The sequence below is a fragment of the Melanostigma gelatinosum genome (assembly GCF_949748355.1).
Source record: "Melanostigma gelatinosum genome assembly, chromosome: 17".
In the NCBI taxonomy this organism is placed as follows: domain Eukaryota; kingdom Metazoa; phylum Chordata; class Actinopteri; order Perciformes; family Zoarcidae; genus Melanostigma; species Melanostigma gelatinosum.
In genome coordinates this window covers 16,850,259-16,867,876 of record NC_136650.1, presented here as the reverse complement: position 1 = coordinate 16,867,876, position 17,618 = coordinate 16,850,259, and the positions used below count along the sequence as shown (strand labels likewise).

Sequence of the window (17,618 nt, the reverse complement as noted above, 5' to 3'; positions counted from 1 at the left end):
AGAGGGGTCAGAGAGAGAGAGAGAGAGAGAGGGAGGGAGGGAGAGAGAGAGAGACGCGCAGAGAGGGAGCAGGTCTGCAGTCTGATTCTTGGCGTCGCACAGACCCTAGACAACGTTGTGGCCACGCGCTGCGATACTGGGAATACATAGTGATTATTTCTAGTCAGATCACTGACGACTGACTACGTTGGTTGAGAACTTCTCGAACGAGGCGATTTTTTGTCTTGGATCCGGATAACCTGTGTGGCTCTCAATCATTCAGCGTTGGTTCCTGTGAATCTCGGTCCAATGACATGTTCAAACGTGGATTACCGGCACCGCAACTGTTGTTGCTAAAAGGAGACAAACCCAAGAGAAGGACAAATAAGTGCTGCGGGACGACCTGAAGGAGGGATCTCCTGTGTTTTTTTTTAACGTCTGGTAATATCAACTACATATGTGGAGCGGACGAGGGATTTTCGTGAATTTTTTTTTTTTACGCGTGCTGGGTAGATCAGTGACCACTTGAATCACGTCTCCCCCGCGGTTTGCCTTCCCTCCTTTCTCTCCCTTTAGGTGTGAAATATATCCTCTCAGATAAGAGACTCTGAACCCCTCGGTCCCCGCATGACATGGTTCAGTCCAGCTGCGAGATCCGAGCCTCCTCCATGCATTGGGATTTTTCTCAGCGCCGACACCGAGTGAATCTCCCTTTTTTGACCATCTGAGAAGTACCGTGCCTGCCAGACCAGAGAAAAAGCCCTGCCATGACCGCCGCTTCAAATCGGGACGGAGCAACTGGACTTGCGAGAGCACCGGAATGCGCATGCAGGAAAGGGGACGGAATACGGATTTTTTCGCTAATGAAGTCGGGAGTGCAGGCGCACCATTGGAGCCGGGTGCTGTTCTTATACATGGGGCTACTGGCCGCCTCAGTAAAGGGTAAGTCCCCCATCTGTACCGCCGAAGACCTGCAAAATACAGCAGGCTTATCCCACTCCACCGCCCACCCTCCACAATCCCTCACTGAATGCAAATGAGCATCAGCAACACACACGCGCACTCATCCTAAAAGCGCATTTAGAGTCTACCTTTCTGCGATGTCGCTGTGCGAGAACCCAAAGTTATTAATAGAGGAGAGGTGGCTGGTCGGGTGGCTATTTTGGTGACCGCGGTTCCTCTGGAATTGCAACTGAGCCTCTGTCTTACCTTGAATCTGTTGCTGCATTTCATTGCAGGACTGTGTGAGGTGTTTTCTGAGGGAATGAGGGTGGATTTAATGAGCTGTGGGGATGAATAAATACACATATTGTGTGATTCCTGCTACCTGTAAAGGATATTTTACAGGTACAGAGAAACCTTAGGCTGTGTTAGGTGATCAATCAGGATGCTTATCATTATGCTGTTCAGAGTCCAAAAGAGTGTGTGTGTGTGTGTGTGTGTGTGAGAGAGAGAGAGTGAATTTTCTTTTTCTTCTCAGTTTCCAACCTCAGACCCTCAGAACTCCCATGTGCCCAAGTGGCCGATACATCAATTAATACCATGTTGTGCTCTCTCTCTCTTTTTTTCTCTCTCTCTCTCTCTCTCTCTCTCTCTCTCTCTCTCTCTCTCTCTCTCTCTCTCTCTCTCTCTCTCGCTCTCTCTCTTTGTGTGTGTGTGTGTGTGTGTATAGGCTAATTAACTGACTCTGGGGTTTCTGTCCTCGGTTATAATTGCAAATGGAAATCGTGCAACCGGAGCTGCGCATTCAACAGATTATCATTACTATTCATTTACTTTCACGTCTTCGCAACACAGTGGGTTTGTGAAAGGAGAGACTCGGTTACTGATCCATGTTTTTTTGTTTTTTTTCTGTGGACATTCATGAAGAAGAAAAAAAAAAAAGCCTGTGGCTTTATTTAGAGCCCATTGCTTTTCGGGAAAGAGGCACACGAATGTTTGCCATCCTGAGCATGTTCTTTTGGCAAATAAAGCCAACCGTTGTATCACTGTCTTGGCTCCACACCACAGAATAGGCACTATTTTTAGCAAAAGGCAAGAATACTGCCACGGCCACAATATGAATTTGACAGTGAGTCATGGCGCTGTGTTCGCCCACTCGTACCTTTTGGTTTGGACAGCACTTAATCCAAGAGTGAGAGAAAACTGGGCACATTTTCAGCATCACCAAAGCACAGTTTGCGGCGTCGTCTCATGCTGCATAAGTGTGGTTTGAGCTTGATCATTACTATTCCAACAGAAGCGTCATCCCTCATGTCTCCCACCAACTATACCTCCCACGTGTCACCCACTTTTGATCAAACTTGTGGCATCAACCGTGCACCCAGATGGGTTCAGTGAGACGTAGGTTTATCACACACAGCTCAGTGCCAATGATACTGACAAATCTCTCTCGACTTTCATGTGGAGTAAATCTCATTGTGGCTGTATTCGTCGGAGGCTTCTTGTTTTATTTGCGTCCGGGGAGCTTTTTATTGCCCACTCCCTTGCCGTTTGAGTCTACTCTCGGAGCCAGTAAAGCGACTCTAACTTATTGCACATATTTACAAAGAGGAATAGCTGGACTATCTATCTCGCCCTCTGTTACGTTTACTTTAAACTGTGTCCATAAATACGTTTAAATACCGCAAGCCGGCGTTGAGGTGGTCTAGCGCGTCCCCCCCGGTGCTTCTGCAGCCACCAGCAATTGCCCCATCCTCCCATTGAGCGGCACCAGAGCTTCACGCTATGCTGAGAGGCGGAGTGGAGAGGGAAGAGAAGACCCGGGCTTCGTGGCATTTCCCAACCCACAGACTTTATCAAACCAAAGCAAGACTTGCCAATTAATGACCAGCAGTGGCCAACAGATGCATGTGATGTGGGATGCAGCATAAAAAAAGCTGTGTTTAATAAGCACCGTGTCTCAGTATAATAGTGCTTTAGTACTGTTTTCATTCATCAACCGGTCTCACTTCAAACCGTTTTCAGCCTCCCTTGCAACACAATTACCATTCCCAAGGGCCACATAGAAAAAGATAGATATATGTGGAAGGTTTTAACAGAGATATTGAAGAGAGTAGCGTGCGCTATCTCCATGTGATCAAAACCAGCTGTCCCAGCGGACTCGTCGCTCAATAAACGGTAATCAACCTCTATTCATTTAATCGTGCAGAGAAGGGATTGCGAGGGCCGGGTGAGAGGAGGAGGAGGAGGAGGACAGAGAAGGCAGGTTGAAGATGACGTGCCTATCTGGTGCATGTCTCGGCTCTCCACGCCAACTCGACCGGTGTTAGATCATTCGTCAGCGGCGCATGAGACTGTCGCTCAGCATGTCCACTTACACGCAAGATCACGCGTCGTCGTCTTCCCCTTCTCTGCCACGCTCTCCTTACAAAGGCACCGGGTTGTGCTCATGATGCAACTTGCCGTAATGTTATGATGACTGGAGGGCCCGATGCCCCTTTCCTTTTTATCTTTTTCGCTTCATGACATCTGCTTATATTCTCATGATGCTCCTGAAGAAAGAGACGGGGCGAAAGCGTGTGTGTGTGCGTGCGCGTATGTGCGTGCGCAGATGTTTTGGGGATCAGGAGCGCACAGGCGCATGTGGGCGGGTGCGCATTAGTTTCCAGGCAATAACACAGTGAGAGAAACCCTGTAATTAAGTCGTTTTTGAAGTTGCACAAATCCAAAAAAAAAATATGTCAAACTCATATTTGCACTTTTTCATTATAAAGACCTTCAGGCACATAAAACTAACTGATACAATTTTAATTGGGAACACCTATTTGGAAACACTTTTAGAAATGAAGTATCTAATATCGTCACTTCACCTCAGAATAGAATGAGCGATGAGAGTAGAATCTATTAGTTTCGAATACACTTTTACTGCAGCTTTTGGTGTGTTGAAATACAATTAGTAATGGGCTAATTTAGCGGGAGCTTTCAGTAACACATGAGATCACCACAAACTCGCCATAGAGTGACACTTTCAGCACCCTGGGCAGGGACAGGCGCGGCTGAATTCGCCGCGCAGCTGAAGTTCTCTTCAGCACCAGGGACAGCTCCACCAGCCAGCCGCCTCAGCAACAGCTGCTCCTCAGTGGAGGGCGAGCTGGCTCTTCAAATTGGGATTTCTCCAATGTTTTCATGGCTTTGAAACTTCAATTAGACACATTTTCCAGACCCCTGATTGACGAGATCATATTGCAATGTTTCTGCTGTTCATAGTGAATTAAGTAGCTTTTCTACGTTTTAGGCATTGTGAAAGTGAATTCTAGACAAATAGCAGTCATAATCCTACATTATGTCTTTGCTAAAATTATTAGACAGGAAAGTAATCTTCAACTAATTTGATAAAGTAATTATGAGGTAAACAAATGCCCAACATGACGTAGATATAGGAGATGAGCTATCTTTGGATTTTGGACTGTTGGTTTGACTAAACAAGCAATGTGAAGATGTCAACTTGTCCTTATTGGAATTCTGATTTCATCCTTAACCAAGAATTAACGTGGATCACAAACACCATATTGTAAACCACCATCATAGACATCGTGTTGCATGTTTGGTAGATGTTGGCTCAAGATATGTGGAAGGTATAATAGAGCTGGTCTAGGAGGTTTGTGAACACACTTGATCACACCTCTCCCTGTAAGTCCTAACAACTTAGCAAACACAGAGTACAGTGTGTCTTATGTTTTCATGATAAATATGGGCTTATCCCTTCCATTTTGTTCCTCACTTCTCTCCCACATGTCTGCCTACCACTCTCAATCCTCCATATACCTGCACGCTCTGCTGCATCCCATCTCCCATCTGCTCTCTACATTCACCGTTGAGCAATAAAGGACGGAATGGGAGCCGAGAAACGGATGATATCTATTTACTCGACACGGAAAAAAATGAATGTCTGGAATGCAAAGTAGATGTGTATTGCCACTGCCACTTACGCATTGCATACTTGAGTGAAGGAGAGAGAACTTTGGAGTGGGATGGAGAGTGGTGGTCAAGATGAAGATGGAGATCATCAAGAGGTTTCAAAGGGAGGGAAAAACGGCGAAACAGCAGGACGGAATCAACTGTGAGGGGAAATGAGAGGCAGAGAGGGAAGGCGAGTGTTGGAGTAGAGGGGCGATAAGCTTCCACAAGCTGAGAGAAAATCCGGGCCCATGTTTCTGTGCCTTTTGAGCGCTGGGTGATTTTCTATTTGGAAGGCAAATCTTCTTATCAGGCATCAAGCTGACTTGTATTACAACAACTAACAGCGTGCAAGTAAGCTCGTGGGCACGTGTGTGTATGTGTGTGTGTGTGTGTGTGTGTGTTTGGATGAGTCTATCAGTTGCCACCCTGTTTCGCTCTGAGATGATGAGGCTAAAGTGTTGACAAGCAGGTCATTAGCCATAGCTCAACGGGCCACAGAGAGACGTAATGTGTGTGCGTGTCCATGCGTTCGTCCTTGTGTGTTTCACCCACCTGCTGATGTCATCCTGCTCCTCTCTCTGTCTTCCCCTCGTACCTTCTCCCTCATGTCCTCCTTCCCTCCCATCCATCCCGCCCCCTCCGCTTTCTTCCTCCATCCTCCTCTCTGGTGATTCAAACTGTCATCTGTCTCCAGATGGCCAGAGCTCTGTCACTGTGCTTCGTCACACTTTTCACAGCCACACAGTGACTCACACACACACACATACACACTAAGTCACTAATTTATGCAGACTTTCCCACAAACAAAAACAACAAATCCTGAATGCATTCATGCAGCTGCGCACACACGCACACACACACACACACACACGCTAGCCACACAAATTGGAACATTAGACCTTATGAACCTATAGCCAGATGCGCATTTGCAGAATTTCTTGATTAAAGTGGCATTTAATGAGATGATGAGGTACATCTAATTCATTTTCAGCACAATTCAATAGCTCTCTGTCATTTCATCTATTAGGTTTTATGGTGTTGCAGTAATAAAATAGTTAACTTTCATTAAATATTTAAATATGATGCACATACATGACAAAGCCACATTTTACAATGTAAATAGTTTCAAATTTGACAAATCTTGTGGAAAGCAAATGACAAATACATGCTTCCTTCTTATATCACCTTAGGTCTGATACATTAATAAATGCATATTTTGGCTGCTTTACTTATTAAGGGGATTTAAATGTGGCTCTATTCTGGCAGTGCCTGTGCTTTACATCCACATCACACTCCCGTGAGCTCTTCTGTGTTCTTCTGTTCGCTTTTTAGGGGTTCAACTCTATTAAAAACACTTGATAGAGGATGGTGGAGTTATGTCAAAGTCCCTTGCTCAAGGATATGTGAGCAATGATTCTTGTCTTTTTTGTTATTTTCCTACACACAATCCCCGGTTGAAGACAGAAGAACAACTTGGTTGTAGTGGGCAGCTCCAAGATGTGAATATCTGCAACTACTGTAACAGGCAACTGCTGCGAGGCAAGACATGTCAGGAAAAAAAGAAACAATGTTCAATCCTCACTCGATAATTTCTGGTGAAAATCAATAAAATAGATGAATAGAGAAAACAAAACCACGGTTTAAATCTCCTTGAGTCGTGTGGGAGAAAAGCTACATGACAAAGATCTCGATCTTGATTCAGATTCTCTTCTCTCCAGCTACTGTAAATCCTCACAAAGTGAGAGACGGATGTAGATGCCTTGTCTGTCTTGTATAGACCCAAAGCTCAGGCAGGGGGTTCTTTTGCTTCCTGATTTACACTGTTCTTATCAGATATCAGTGATCCCAGAGATTGAAGATTAGATCCTGGGCAGGGGGTATCTTGTCCTTGTCTTTTTTTCCCTTTCCTGTACCGCTCCGCTCTCTATTCAACGTAGAGGCAATCTGTCAGTGGTCTTTTTCTGGGAAAGAGGCAGAGTCATCATGTGGGGAGAGGCAGTGAGTGTGTGCGTTCGCCATGCATTCCTACACTTGTGAGGTCCGTACAGAGTGGAAACAGCCCTAACATTCCGAGGCTAGCAAGCTTCGATCTAAAGTCAGGCGAAAGTGTGTCTGCTAGAGTTAATCACCCTCAAAGTTGGTGTTGTCCGAACCGGTTTAACTGAACGTTACAGCAGTTGTGTGCTGGCTCATAGTAAGTATTTTACTGCCAGGGAGAAAATAAATTCCTAATGAGTGGAAATGAGTGGAAAGTGCCTCCTGATGTCTTCCCCACCGGAATGGACCAGACAACATTATCGGTCAAGCAGTCAAGAAATGCAGTGTCCTAAAATAGACAGATTATAAGATACATTACATTTGGGAATTCGTTATCTTATGTTTGTGTTTACCTATAAAGCGTAATGATATCAAGGAACAAAGGGACAGATATCAATTGAACATTGCTTGATGCGACTGTGTCCCTGAAGTACAGTAGGAGACAAATGCTTAATTTGAAATCTGTAGACACAGTTGCTAATCTGACACGGTGTCAAAGTATTTAGTTTTTCTCACTCTCTTAATCCTTGAAAAAACAACATTGGCTTCCATTTGCACTGCCAATGCAACTATTCCCAATCTAATGCTGTCAGCATTGTAGCAATGCAATATGCAGAGACATATTTCCTTTAAAATGAATGATCCATTTGCGAGTGATGCATGCAGCCCATTAATCATGGCGGTGGTCAATAGTTGACACTCGAGCCTTCCTGGAGGGCAGTTAGGATCTGAGTCGAAAGGTTAAAGTGTGCTACAGTAAGTTGAGGTTAGGCTGATTGATCAGCTGCTGCTCATCCATCTCTCAGTGATAGATGGGATAGTGCTGCTGGGATGGTCATGACCTGACCTTTCGGATCAGCGCTTCCTCTCGGGGTTTAATGTACACTGCTCAGAGAGGATCAAATGTTCATGAATACCCACACACTATAACACACATCAGCACGCTTGTCGTACATTTAACAGATTTATAATTGCCTTTCCCCACCTCCTGACGCTATTGATTGGTTCGAGTCCTGAAAGTGTAAGTTTATTCACTTATTTCTGGTGCAATTTATGTGCAAATACACTGCAGGATGTGACTAAGGTTGTGCCATTCAGCATAGGTTCAGTCGAACGTAACTCAAAGGGCCAGCAGCTGTCAGATGTGAGCAGAATGGGAAATTAGGCGATAATTGACCGTCAGTGTTTCGCACATTAGTGTCACACCCGATTGTGCTTCTTCTCATAAGTACTTGGGAGAATGGAAGGGTAAACTGAAATGATTGGAGGCACGAATGTGTCCATGTGTTTTTGCAGATGTGTGTGTGTGTGGGGGGGGGGGGGGGTGGGGGGTGTACTTAGAGTACAATTGTGCACCACCACCAAACACAGCAAACCAAGGGAGGTGAATATGCAATAACCACCACTGCAGTAAAAATGTCTTTTTACAAAATATCTACAAAAAGAAAATGACAAAATGAAAGCTCAAAGCCAACCAGCTTAAAACATTCACACAAAATAAGGTCATTTTAGGATGATGTGACATATCCGCCTACACAGTGTAGCTTATCTGCAAAAAACAAATGAAGATCTAGAAACAAACAGCTTGAATTCATTCTGAAACTCCAAACATACCTCTTGGCTCATTGGGAGAGTGTTTCCAGTTGAGGAGAAACCAGGGCAGAGAGTAAGGGATGTCCATGTCTGAGTACTAGGAAGCAGGCCTGCGTTCAAGTGCTGTAGCTCATATCACAAAAATCCAAATGCGCACACACAGTCATAAAAACACGCTGACAGGTATACAGTTCTCCCGGCATCTAGCCTCGCTGTGTTTTGTGTGGGAGGCCCATTTGTATCAGCGATCTGTGTGAAACGGAACCGTAACATGCCTTTGACTCTGAATGGGCTTTTTTATGTTGGTCAGCGTGAGGCCTCTGTGCGTGCGTTGTTGAGGAGCTGTGCCATTCACAGCAACACCAACATACCATGGGCTATTTATGTGTATTGCTAAGAAGAGGAGGTAATGAGAAAAGCAACACGATGAAGATTACAAAATCATATCTCAAAGCAGTGTTTGAACCGGGCAAATGCTGGCTCGGTTTTCGAGATGGGCTGAGAGTGTGTGGGTGGCTGTGTTGCAGGTGGTTTTGGCTGGCATGATGATACTGCTGGTTAAATATGACCCAGCTGGAAGGAACTGCCTGGCTCCCTCCTTCTCTTCCTCCCTGTCTGAGAGAACACTTGCTCCATTGTGCCTCTTTAGCCAGTCATGACAACAGGAGGAATGTGTGCATGCACTTGTGCAAGAGTGAATTTCTGCGTGCTTTCTTTGAAGCTTTAATCTTTGGCTACATGTTTGCACATAGGTGTTTATTTCCTACACACATTTCTCCCATTTTTGTGTATGAGTGCATGTGTTAACTATGTGTTTTGACCTCGACGTCAACAGACCCTTGACCCTAAGATGTGGCAGAAGCTTTTACGTACGCGTTTGCCTAAGTGTCCTCTCTGTATGTGTTTACACAGATCAATATTTTATACCACACGTTCATGCAGCAGGAGGCATTTCCGAAGCTTCGATTGTGCTCCATTATGGAAATGCAAGCTCCATTTTTTTGTGGCCTTTTGCAGGAAACAGCTTTTACCGTTCAGCCCACTGGGCTAAGTGGGAGCAAGCCTATCGCAAGTGCCTTCCACTGCATTTGGCTTGTCTGTCATGGCAGACGGCGTCGTCCTGGCCCAGGCATTAGCCTAATGTATGGAGGCGAGCGTGATAGCTGAGCTCACCCATTTCCATTTTAATAGCGGCCATCTCGAGGTTAATTCGGATATGATGCGTGCATATGCGCTGACACATCAAGAGACAAATAGTGGTGCTGAGAGGATCTATGGGGCGGAAGGGTTTATCTTGCCACCAGGGAGGCAGTTACTGGTAAACATACACACACACACACACATATACACACACACACACACAAAACAGTTGGTTGTTTGAAGATTACTCATGGGGTAGGTTATATGTGATCGTTGATAGCTTTGCTACTCGATAAACCCAAAGGGACGCACTTATTTGGTTTGAAATTATTCACAGTTTCCTCTCATTTTGTATGGATATAGGCCCTGATGGACCGCATGTATGAAGGCTTTATGGTTTCTCTGGAGAATGAGGAAAGAGCTGAACTCTGCATCACAGCTATATGATGGGAGAGACTTGAAAGAGGTAGTTTATGGTCCAATTTAATGGATGAGTGCGTGGTTCTTGTGACCAAGGTTTCCTTTGATGTACATGCGTTGGAACAATTGCAGAGTAGTTTCCTGTTGCACTGATTTGTCATTTCAATACATGGTGTTTCCAAGCTGCATCCTTGCATTTATTAACAATGTCATAGTACCATGCTAAGCACTGTTGTAATATCAAACATCAAGCAAAAAGTCTTCTTCTCTTCAGTTGTGTACATTTTGCGGAACACGAGACGTACGGCATTGCTATTGTAGACTGCAAAAACAAGACGGTGCCTGCATCTTTGTCTTTTGTCCAAAGGCAAACTTGAACTGAAATGAAGAGATCAGGCTGAGGCAGAGGGGATAAATGAAACAGAACCAAAAGATTGGAGCCCAGAAAACAGATTTGCAGTTTTGAATTGCAAGTGTTGTTTGTGTCTTTATGGTATTATGCGAATGTGATGTGGGGGATTATGTTCGCCAAGAGGAAATGTCTTCCCCTTGAGAGCTGCTGTAGCTGTAACGGCATCTCAACAGAGGAGTTGCATGCAGATATGTGACGCTATACCCACACAGGGTATAGGGATTACACTTAAACGTGTGCAGACAACTGATACCTCCATACACAGACATGTGTGTCTCACTCCACACGCACACATAGCAATGCACTGATTACGCGTCCCTTGAAATAGACCTCTAGTTTCGCTTACATTGCAGATTAAGCGCTATCTTGCTTTGAAAGTCACACTGGCTGTCTCTACTGTATCTCTCCCATTGGTTGTTGCTCCTCCTCTTGGTGCCCTTCCGACATCATCTTTTTCACACACTTTCATTCCTCCCTCTCTTTGCCTTTCCGCTGCTATTTTCTATTCCACCTAGTTTGTCCCTCACCTCACCGTTGCCTCTATTATTTCTCTCGTCTTAAAGATCGATCTTCTCGTTTGTCCATACACTCAGTCAGCCAGTCAGTCTGCTTTGTTCCTGTCTGCCCCCCGTAGCCCTCGTTCTATCGCTCTCCTTTGGTCTCGCCCTGTCTCCTTCCTCCGCTCTGAGGGGTGTGCTGTCCTGCCAGAGCACAGCACACAGTGACCATCGATTCATCAAAGTGTCACTGCCGCAGCTCTGTGTGCCCCGCTACGAAACAACTGCCCTCGCAAAGCAAACAATAGCTCCCCCTACACACACACACACACACACACACACACACACACACACACACACAGACATACGCATGGAGCACCTGGAGTGCTGCCCCGGCAAGGTCATACCTCTCCCTGTACGCCCATTTGGCAGCGTTCACGCCGGAGTTTGTTCGTGCCAAGATGATGCTGCCATTGGCAGAGAGGGCTCAGCAGCGGACAACATATCTGTTGAACATCCACATATATCAAGCACAGTTAACATTCCAGTACAAGCCAGTGCAAACGGTTGCCATAAACATGCTGAAGGATGAAATACGCTATCTACTCCAACCAGTTGGCAATTTTCCTAATTGCTGAACCAGCGTATTTCCATTTACCCCATATTCATAATTGTTCTGAGCAATTTGACCTTCTACTTTAACGGGGGTCTACCGGGCTAAAACAGCACGGCCAGCAGTGCCTTTATGGGGTCTTTATGGTGTGTCAGTGGGCTCAACTGAAGGATGGGCTCCCCCCTACAGATTTACACTGAGGGGCTACACAAGGGGTCACCAGCTCCCATCAGCTCCCAAAAGCTAATTTCATAATGCATCCTGGGCGAGCCTTAAATTCAACCGAGACCAACGTGAAGGGTCGACTTCTTTCACCGAAGGCTCTGGGTTTTCAAAGGACACAGAGAGTAGACTTACAGCACCTTGGTTTACCTCAAACGCACTTCTAAGACTACGCGGTGCAGCAAGCACATCTGGCAAAGCAGACCCGCCATTACTGAGGCAACATCAAAATCAAACGTGGTGATGTTGTAAATTGCTTCTTAATGCCCACATAAGTGCATTCTCAAGTGAACTTTGATGCGTCTGCTTTGTGTCCCATTCAATTCTGTCCATCTATTTTGCAGCATGGATAAAATCTTTTTCGCTGCAGCCAAAACAGCAGGCTCTCTAAAAGCATTATATTATTCTTTTGTCCCAGATTGTGTGTGTCGTTATCGATTTAAGAGTTGGTCACTTAGACACAGATGCTCACACTTCATAACAGCATTCGGTCGAGCTCTGGGAGACTCGGTGTACTTATTCTCTGTCATGATTGTTTTGGCTTAATTATGCCCATAAAACACAGAGCCTGTTGTCCTGCCTGGCTGATCATATATCAGTATGTATATGGCATCTTCCGTCCCCTAATAACAAATGCACTATGATGATATGAAGCACTTTTATTCAGCTGCAAAGACATCGTCCTTTGGTGAGGCTTTTTGGAGGGCTATTGCACTCCAAACACGTTGATATCTCACATGAAGGATTTGTCCTTTAAACCTGAAGGATCACGTATAATCTTTCCTTTTTGCTAGAATTTCGAGTCCGTCCTGAAACTTAGGAACAATTTAGCGACTTGAACCTGATGAGGAGATTATTGACCATGCTGTAGATGTGAAAACCAGGCGGGAGAGGTGGATATCGAGGTTTTACCTAGATATTAGTATCGACCTAGAGGTAATTGGGAGGGTGGATGCTAACTTGCAGGGCCTATTTAAAATTAGGCGTTAATGAAAAATCTGATGGAGATAGCTTTGGCTTTGATCTTTTTCTTCTTCTCTCTTGATACTTGTTAAAGATGAGGACTCAGAGAAGACACAGGGAAAATAAACATGAACACACACTGTGTTGCTCAGTTATTCTCAGCATTCTATACAGTATATAGGTCATATTTAGTTGCTGTTTTACACTATTTTATTCATGTATTCCCACATTTATTTTCCAAAGATTCCGATGTCACACTTGCAGATCTCCACAGCAAACAAAGATTTGAACTCACAATGCACCATTATACAGCTTGCTGAAGTGTTTTTAAGTGGCCAGGGTTCAAGTGCACACACATTAGCATCTTTTGGAAGAGATCGAGTGCTTATGAAGTGCTGAAAAGCGACAGCTGAAAGAGGCCCCTGCCTGTTTTTTTGGGGGGGGGGGTGAGACAGGCTCACAGTGGCATGATGACTGGAAATGCTATTATCATTCAGCTCCTACTGATGCTATTCAGACAGTCTGGGTCTTTACCTCCTGACACTGTCACCCATTTTTCCCCAACCCAAGAAACATATTGTGATACTGTTTTGCTTGGCTGCCTGGGAGAACAAAATGCTAGTATTGGTTTTGTTCATTTGGATGCAATTGTCTGTGTCAGTTAGTGTTTTTTCCAGCGGCATTTCAGAATTCATAAACACCCGATGTGGCATGTAGCCCCTGAAATCAAACACCGGGCTTGATTATTGCCGTGAAAACAAATGCAGCGTTCCCTCGTCTCGCTAGCCAGGGACTATCCGTGTGATTTTTGGTAATTTATTCTCTTTTTTTTCTCCCTGTACTTACTTAAAAACTTTTTTTATTTATTTGGGTTGATAGTAAGACTGAGAGGAAGGACAATTGGCCAATTTTATCCTTTTTGTTGTCTTGTGTTGACGCTTGGTGCCTTATTACCTGTAAATCCCTGCTGGTTTTGTTCAGACATGAGGCACAATTCAGAGTAAACATTTGAACAGATTTGTAGCTGTGGGATTGCTCTTCAAATCAGAGAGCGCATACAAAGTAGCACAGGATCTGTATGTTTCACAAGAATTGAATGAGGGATTCCCCCTTGGAGGGATTTACATGCTTTCGAAGCTGCAGTGTGTTTACTCAAGATTCTCGTTTTTTTTTTACTGCCCTGTCTTAATGCCCTCAGGTAGCATAGCTCATTTCGTTGCATTGACTTATTCCAGACATTTACGCCGTTAAGAGTATGGATGCAAATTTACAAAACAGAAATCATATCTCCTGCAAGTGTTTGTAATGTTGAATAATGTGGGTAATGCAGATAACAGATGTCCTCTAATTATATTCTCCGAATTGCATTTTAATCAGGCTGCATTATCATTCAGGTTTGTGGCTGAAGCAAACAAAGGGACACTTTGTATAAATAGCATGTATTCGTGCATGATATTGTCATTCAGTCCCTCTATAAGGATATGTCTTTATGCAGGGCTTGTGTGGTCCTCGGGTTTCTTCTGCAAAGGGAAAGTAATTCAGAAGATGTTACATCCCTGCGGTCTTAGTTTAAAAGCTGCACATGAGGCTACTTACAATATATGGTGTGTGGTGTTGTCCAATGTATTCACACGTTGTTCTCTTGTCAGTCCGCCACTGACTGCTGACTGACTGCTGTCTGGAAGACGAAAATAACTTCAACATTCACCTTTTTTTGATTGGAGGAGACAGCCATTAATTGAGTGGATTATGATCTGCAGGGTGACATACACATACAGACACCAATTAGTGCATCAACCCTGACAACCAGCTACACAAAATACAACTGCAATCACACGTCACTCCACTTCAGGGATTAGTTACACCTCATAGGTCCCACTCCCCACATCTACCCGAAGCTCAGCTCTGATGCATGGCCACATACACAATTCGAAGTGAAGACTGAAGGCAGTTTGAGCGGCTGCTGACGAAAATACAGGATGAGCAGAATTAATGTAGTACTTGTGTGTGTCTGCGTCCTCTCCTGTCCTCTCATGTTCCCCTCTCCAACTATGCCATATATTGGGACCTATTACTAATGTGGTGAAAGGGCCAGTGAGTGAACAAGTGTGTGATGATGGAGGTGGTAGAGGTGGGGAAAGCTGGGAGAGGGTAAGCCATTTAGCACTGCAGTAATAATGGCTCAGGCTGCATGCTGTTGGTGATAATGGATGCTGCAGCAATTGGTGCGGTTTGACTGTGGGTGTGCATTTAAGTGTGAGTATGGATTTATATCATTTCTGTTTTTTTGATGCAGAGGCGTGTCTTTTATTTGGTTTCATACTCTATAAATACTTTCTGCACTCTGCTAGGAGTTCTAACACGCCTTACACTCTTAATAACTGCCTGTTTCTTTTTTTTTTTCTTTCTCTTCGCAGCTCAGAACTGCAGTTACACACTACACAGTCCCAACGGGACGATAGAAAGCCCCGGCTACCCTTACGGTTATCCTAACTATGCCAACTGTACATGGGTGATCGTGGCGGCGGAGCACGACAGGATACAGCTGGTGTTTCAAGGGTTCGCCCTCGAGGAGGACTTTGACATCTTGTCTGTATATGACGGACCACCCAGCCCGGGGAACCTACGGACAAGGTAGAGCCTTTTTTAACTGCATGCATGTATTCACCAAACCAAATGTCTCAAATGTGTCGTCAACAACACAAAGGGTATGTGTAATTTGCTGGAATGTTAAAGGCAAGGCTATGGCACATTTCAAGGATGATTCAGGATTATTATAATATTGGTCCTATCTTCATCTTGTGGAAATGATTCCTGTTGGTAGTAATGACACTGTACCCAATAAGTTAACCCGCACCCCACTTGCAATACAGACCATGAAGTATGTACTACATTGTTGGCCCGCCAGTCTGCATTGAAGCTCGGGAAACATGTTTTCAAGATTTCAGTTCTATGCTCTGCTTCTGGATTATTTTAGCTCAGAGGGCATTCTTTTTGACAGTAATCACAAAGATCAAAAAGAAGAGAGCGCAGTCTTTTGAAACACGTTATGTCTACATATTCAGATTCAGACTTTTTGCAACACTAGCAGTCCATGAAAGTTCTACATGGTGCCTACAGGCTGAGGCAGGACAGAGAGGGGGGTAAAGGGGCTGAGATCTGGGAACGCTGTGATCTTGCCAGTAAAAGGCCAAGAAAAGTGAGGATTCAGACAGTCCGGCAGGTTTCAAACAAACCCCCCACAATAGCGGAACGTTTGTGGAAGAGAGAGAATGAAAACATTGTTTTCAAGACATCTGTTGCAAACATCCATCACACTTTACAGATAAGCATCCTGATTTAACTGTAACCCATACTTGGAGAAGCTGAGCGTGCTCATAATTTAGGCTTATTCGTGACATTTTAGGTTCACTCAACTTTGTGATTGCTAATCTGACTAAACTCTTACTCACAACCTCCCTACCATCAGATTTTGGTATAGTCAGGTCACTGTTTTCCCAAATGTCATTGATTACTGTGGGGAGTTATTGTAACCAATACAACTGATTGCCAAAACCATTCAATTAAGATCCAAGTCGCATTCAGCTGAAAATGTCCCTGATAGAGTTATTTGGACTTGAAGGTTTTGATAAACTGGAGACTGGAAAAGAGGCAGTAGCTACTACAATCAAAACTGTTATCAGTGTTGCATTCAGAGGCGGTTGAAGCAGATCCTTTGATGATTAATAGAAGGCACTTTGACAGCACTCAAAGTTATTCATCGACTCTGGGTACCATGCTGTGCGTCAGAGCTACGAGCAAAATGAAATGAAGCTCACTTGCGTGTGAAGGCTCAATGCAGACAATTTCTGAATCAACAGTGTCATCCTCAACAGTGAATTGACCAGCCTCAGAAAGGGCTGCACTGTGCTAACATTGCGGACTGAAATACGCTCTCTGGTTTTGCAGAGTTTCCTGCTCACTAAGTTCAAACATTTTCATCCATTTTCAAATCAGTATTGTTCGCATGAATGGCCATCTAAAGAGACAGAATTCCATTTGTAATCACTGCAAATATAAGACGCAGCCACAGAGCTGCTATTCACTGATGTATTTATGTCATTCGGGAGAGTATTGCTTGCAGCCCAATATCGCTCAGACCTCTCGGCACTACCTCACTTACAGGCGAACTTAATTAGCGGCAATTTCTGCATCTAATCAGTTGAAGCGACACCAAAGCTGCTTTTAATTCCTGTCACCTTCTGGTCTGAGCTTGTCCTTGCACAGAGTGTAAGTCATGTGTTATGCGAGCCCTCCAGCGACGAGATGAGAGAAATATTCGTACGGGCTTTTGTTATTGAGACTGTTTTGAGTCTCTTGACTCTGTTTCTCCCTGCCGACAACCCTCTCTCTCTCTCTCTCTCTCTCTCTCTCTCTCTCTCTCTCGCTCTCGCTCTCGCTCTCGCTCTCTGTGCCAGTGGTGTCTCCGCTGCATCTCCCTGCAGAAAGCGAATGAAAGAGAAAAGAAAATCCATTATGGATTTGTGTTGCGCGCTGCTCTCCTCAGCCTTTCTCCTGTTTGGACCTCTGGGCTCTGTTGTATATTGATGCTCCAGCGGGACGGGGGGGGCGTTCCACTCTCTCCGTCTAATCGCTTTGAAAATAAGTGAGGGGAAAGAAAATGAATTTTAAGAAAAGGGTGAAAAAGGGGGGGGGGGGGTGTAGGGAACATAGATCTCTTTTAGATTCTGCTGGTGGAGTCTTTTACCAGAGTTCCTCTCTTTTCAAAGGAGGCATTCTTTTGCATTGTCTGTGAGTGCGTTTGGAGATGTTTGGAGAATAGCCTGGGAGCAGCTCTCAC

At 44.6% G+C, this 17,618-nt stretch overlaps 1 protein-coding gene across 2 annotated transcripts in view; it reads left to right on the top strand.

Moving 5' to 3' along the window:
* Positions 1 to 746: 746 nt before the first annotated feature.
* csmd2 (CUB and Sushi multiple domains 2) overlaps positions 747 to 17,618 on the top strand; it is a gene marked incomplete at both ends in the record, with an annotated part of 212,096 nt that continues 195,224 nt past the window's right edge. For both annotated transcript variants that reach the window (XM_079287579.1, XM_079287580.1), the window contains 2 exons: positions 747 to 921; positions 15,196 to 15,412. In XM_079287579.1, coding sequence (XP_079143705.1) covers positions 747 to 921; positions 15,196 to 15,412 — 392 coding nt within the window. The remainder of the gene's footprint in view (positions 922 to 15,195; positions 15,413 to 17,618) is intronic.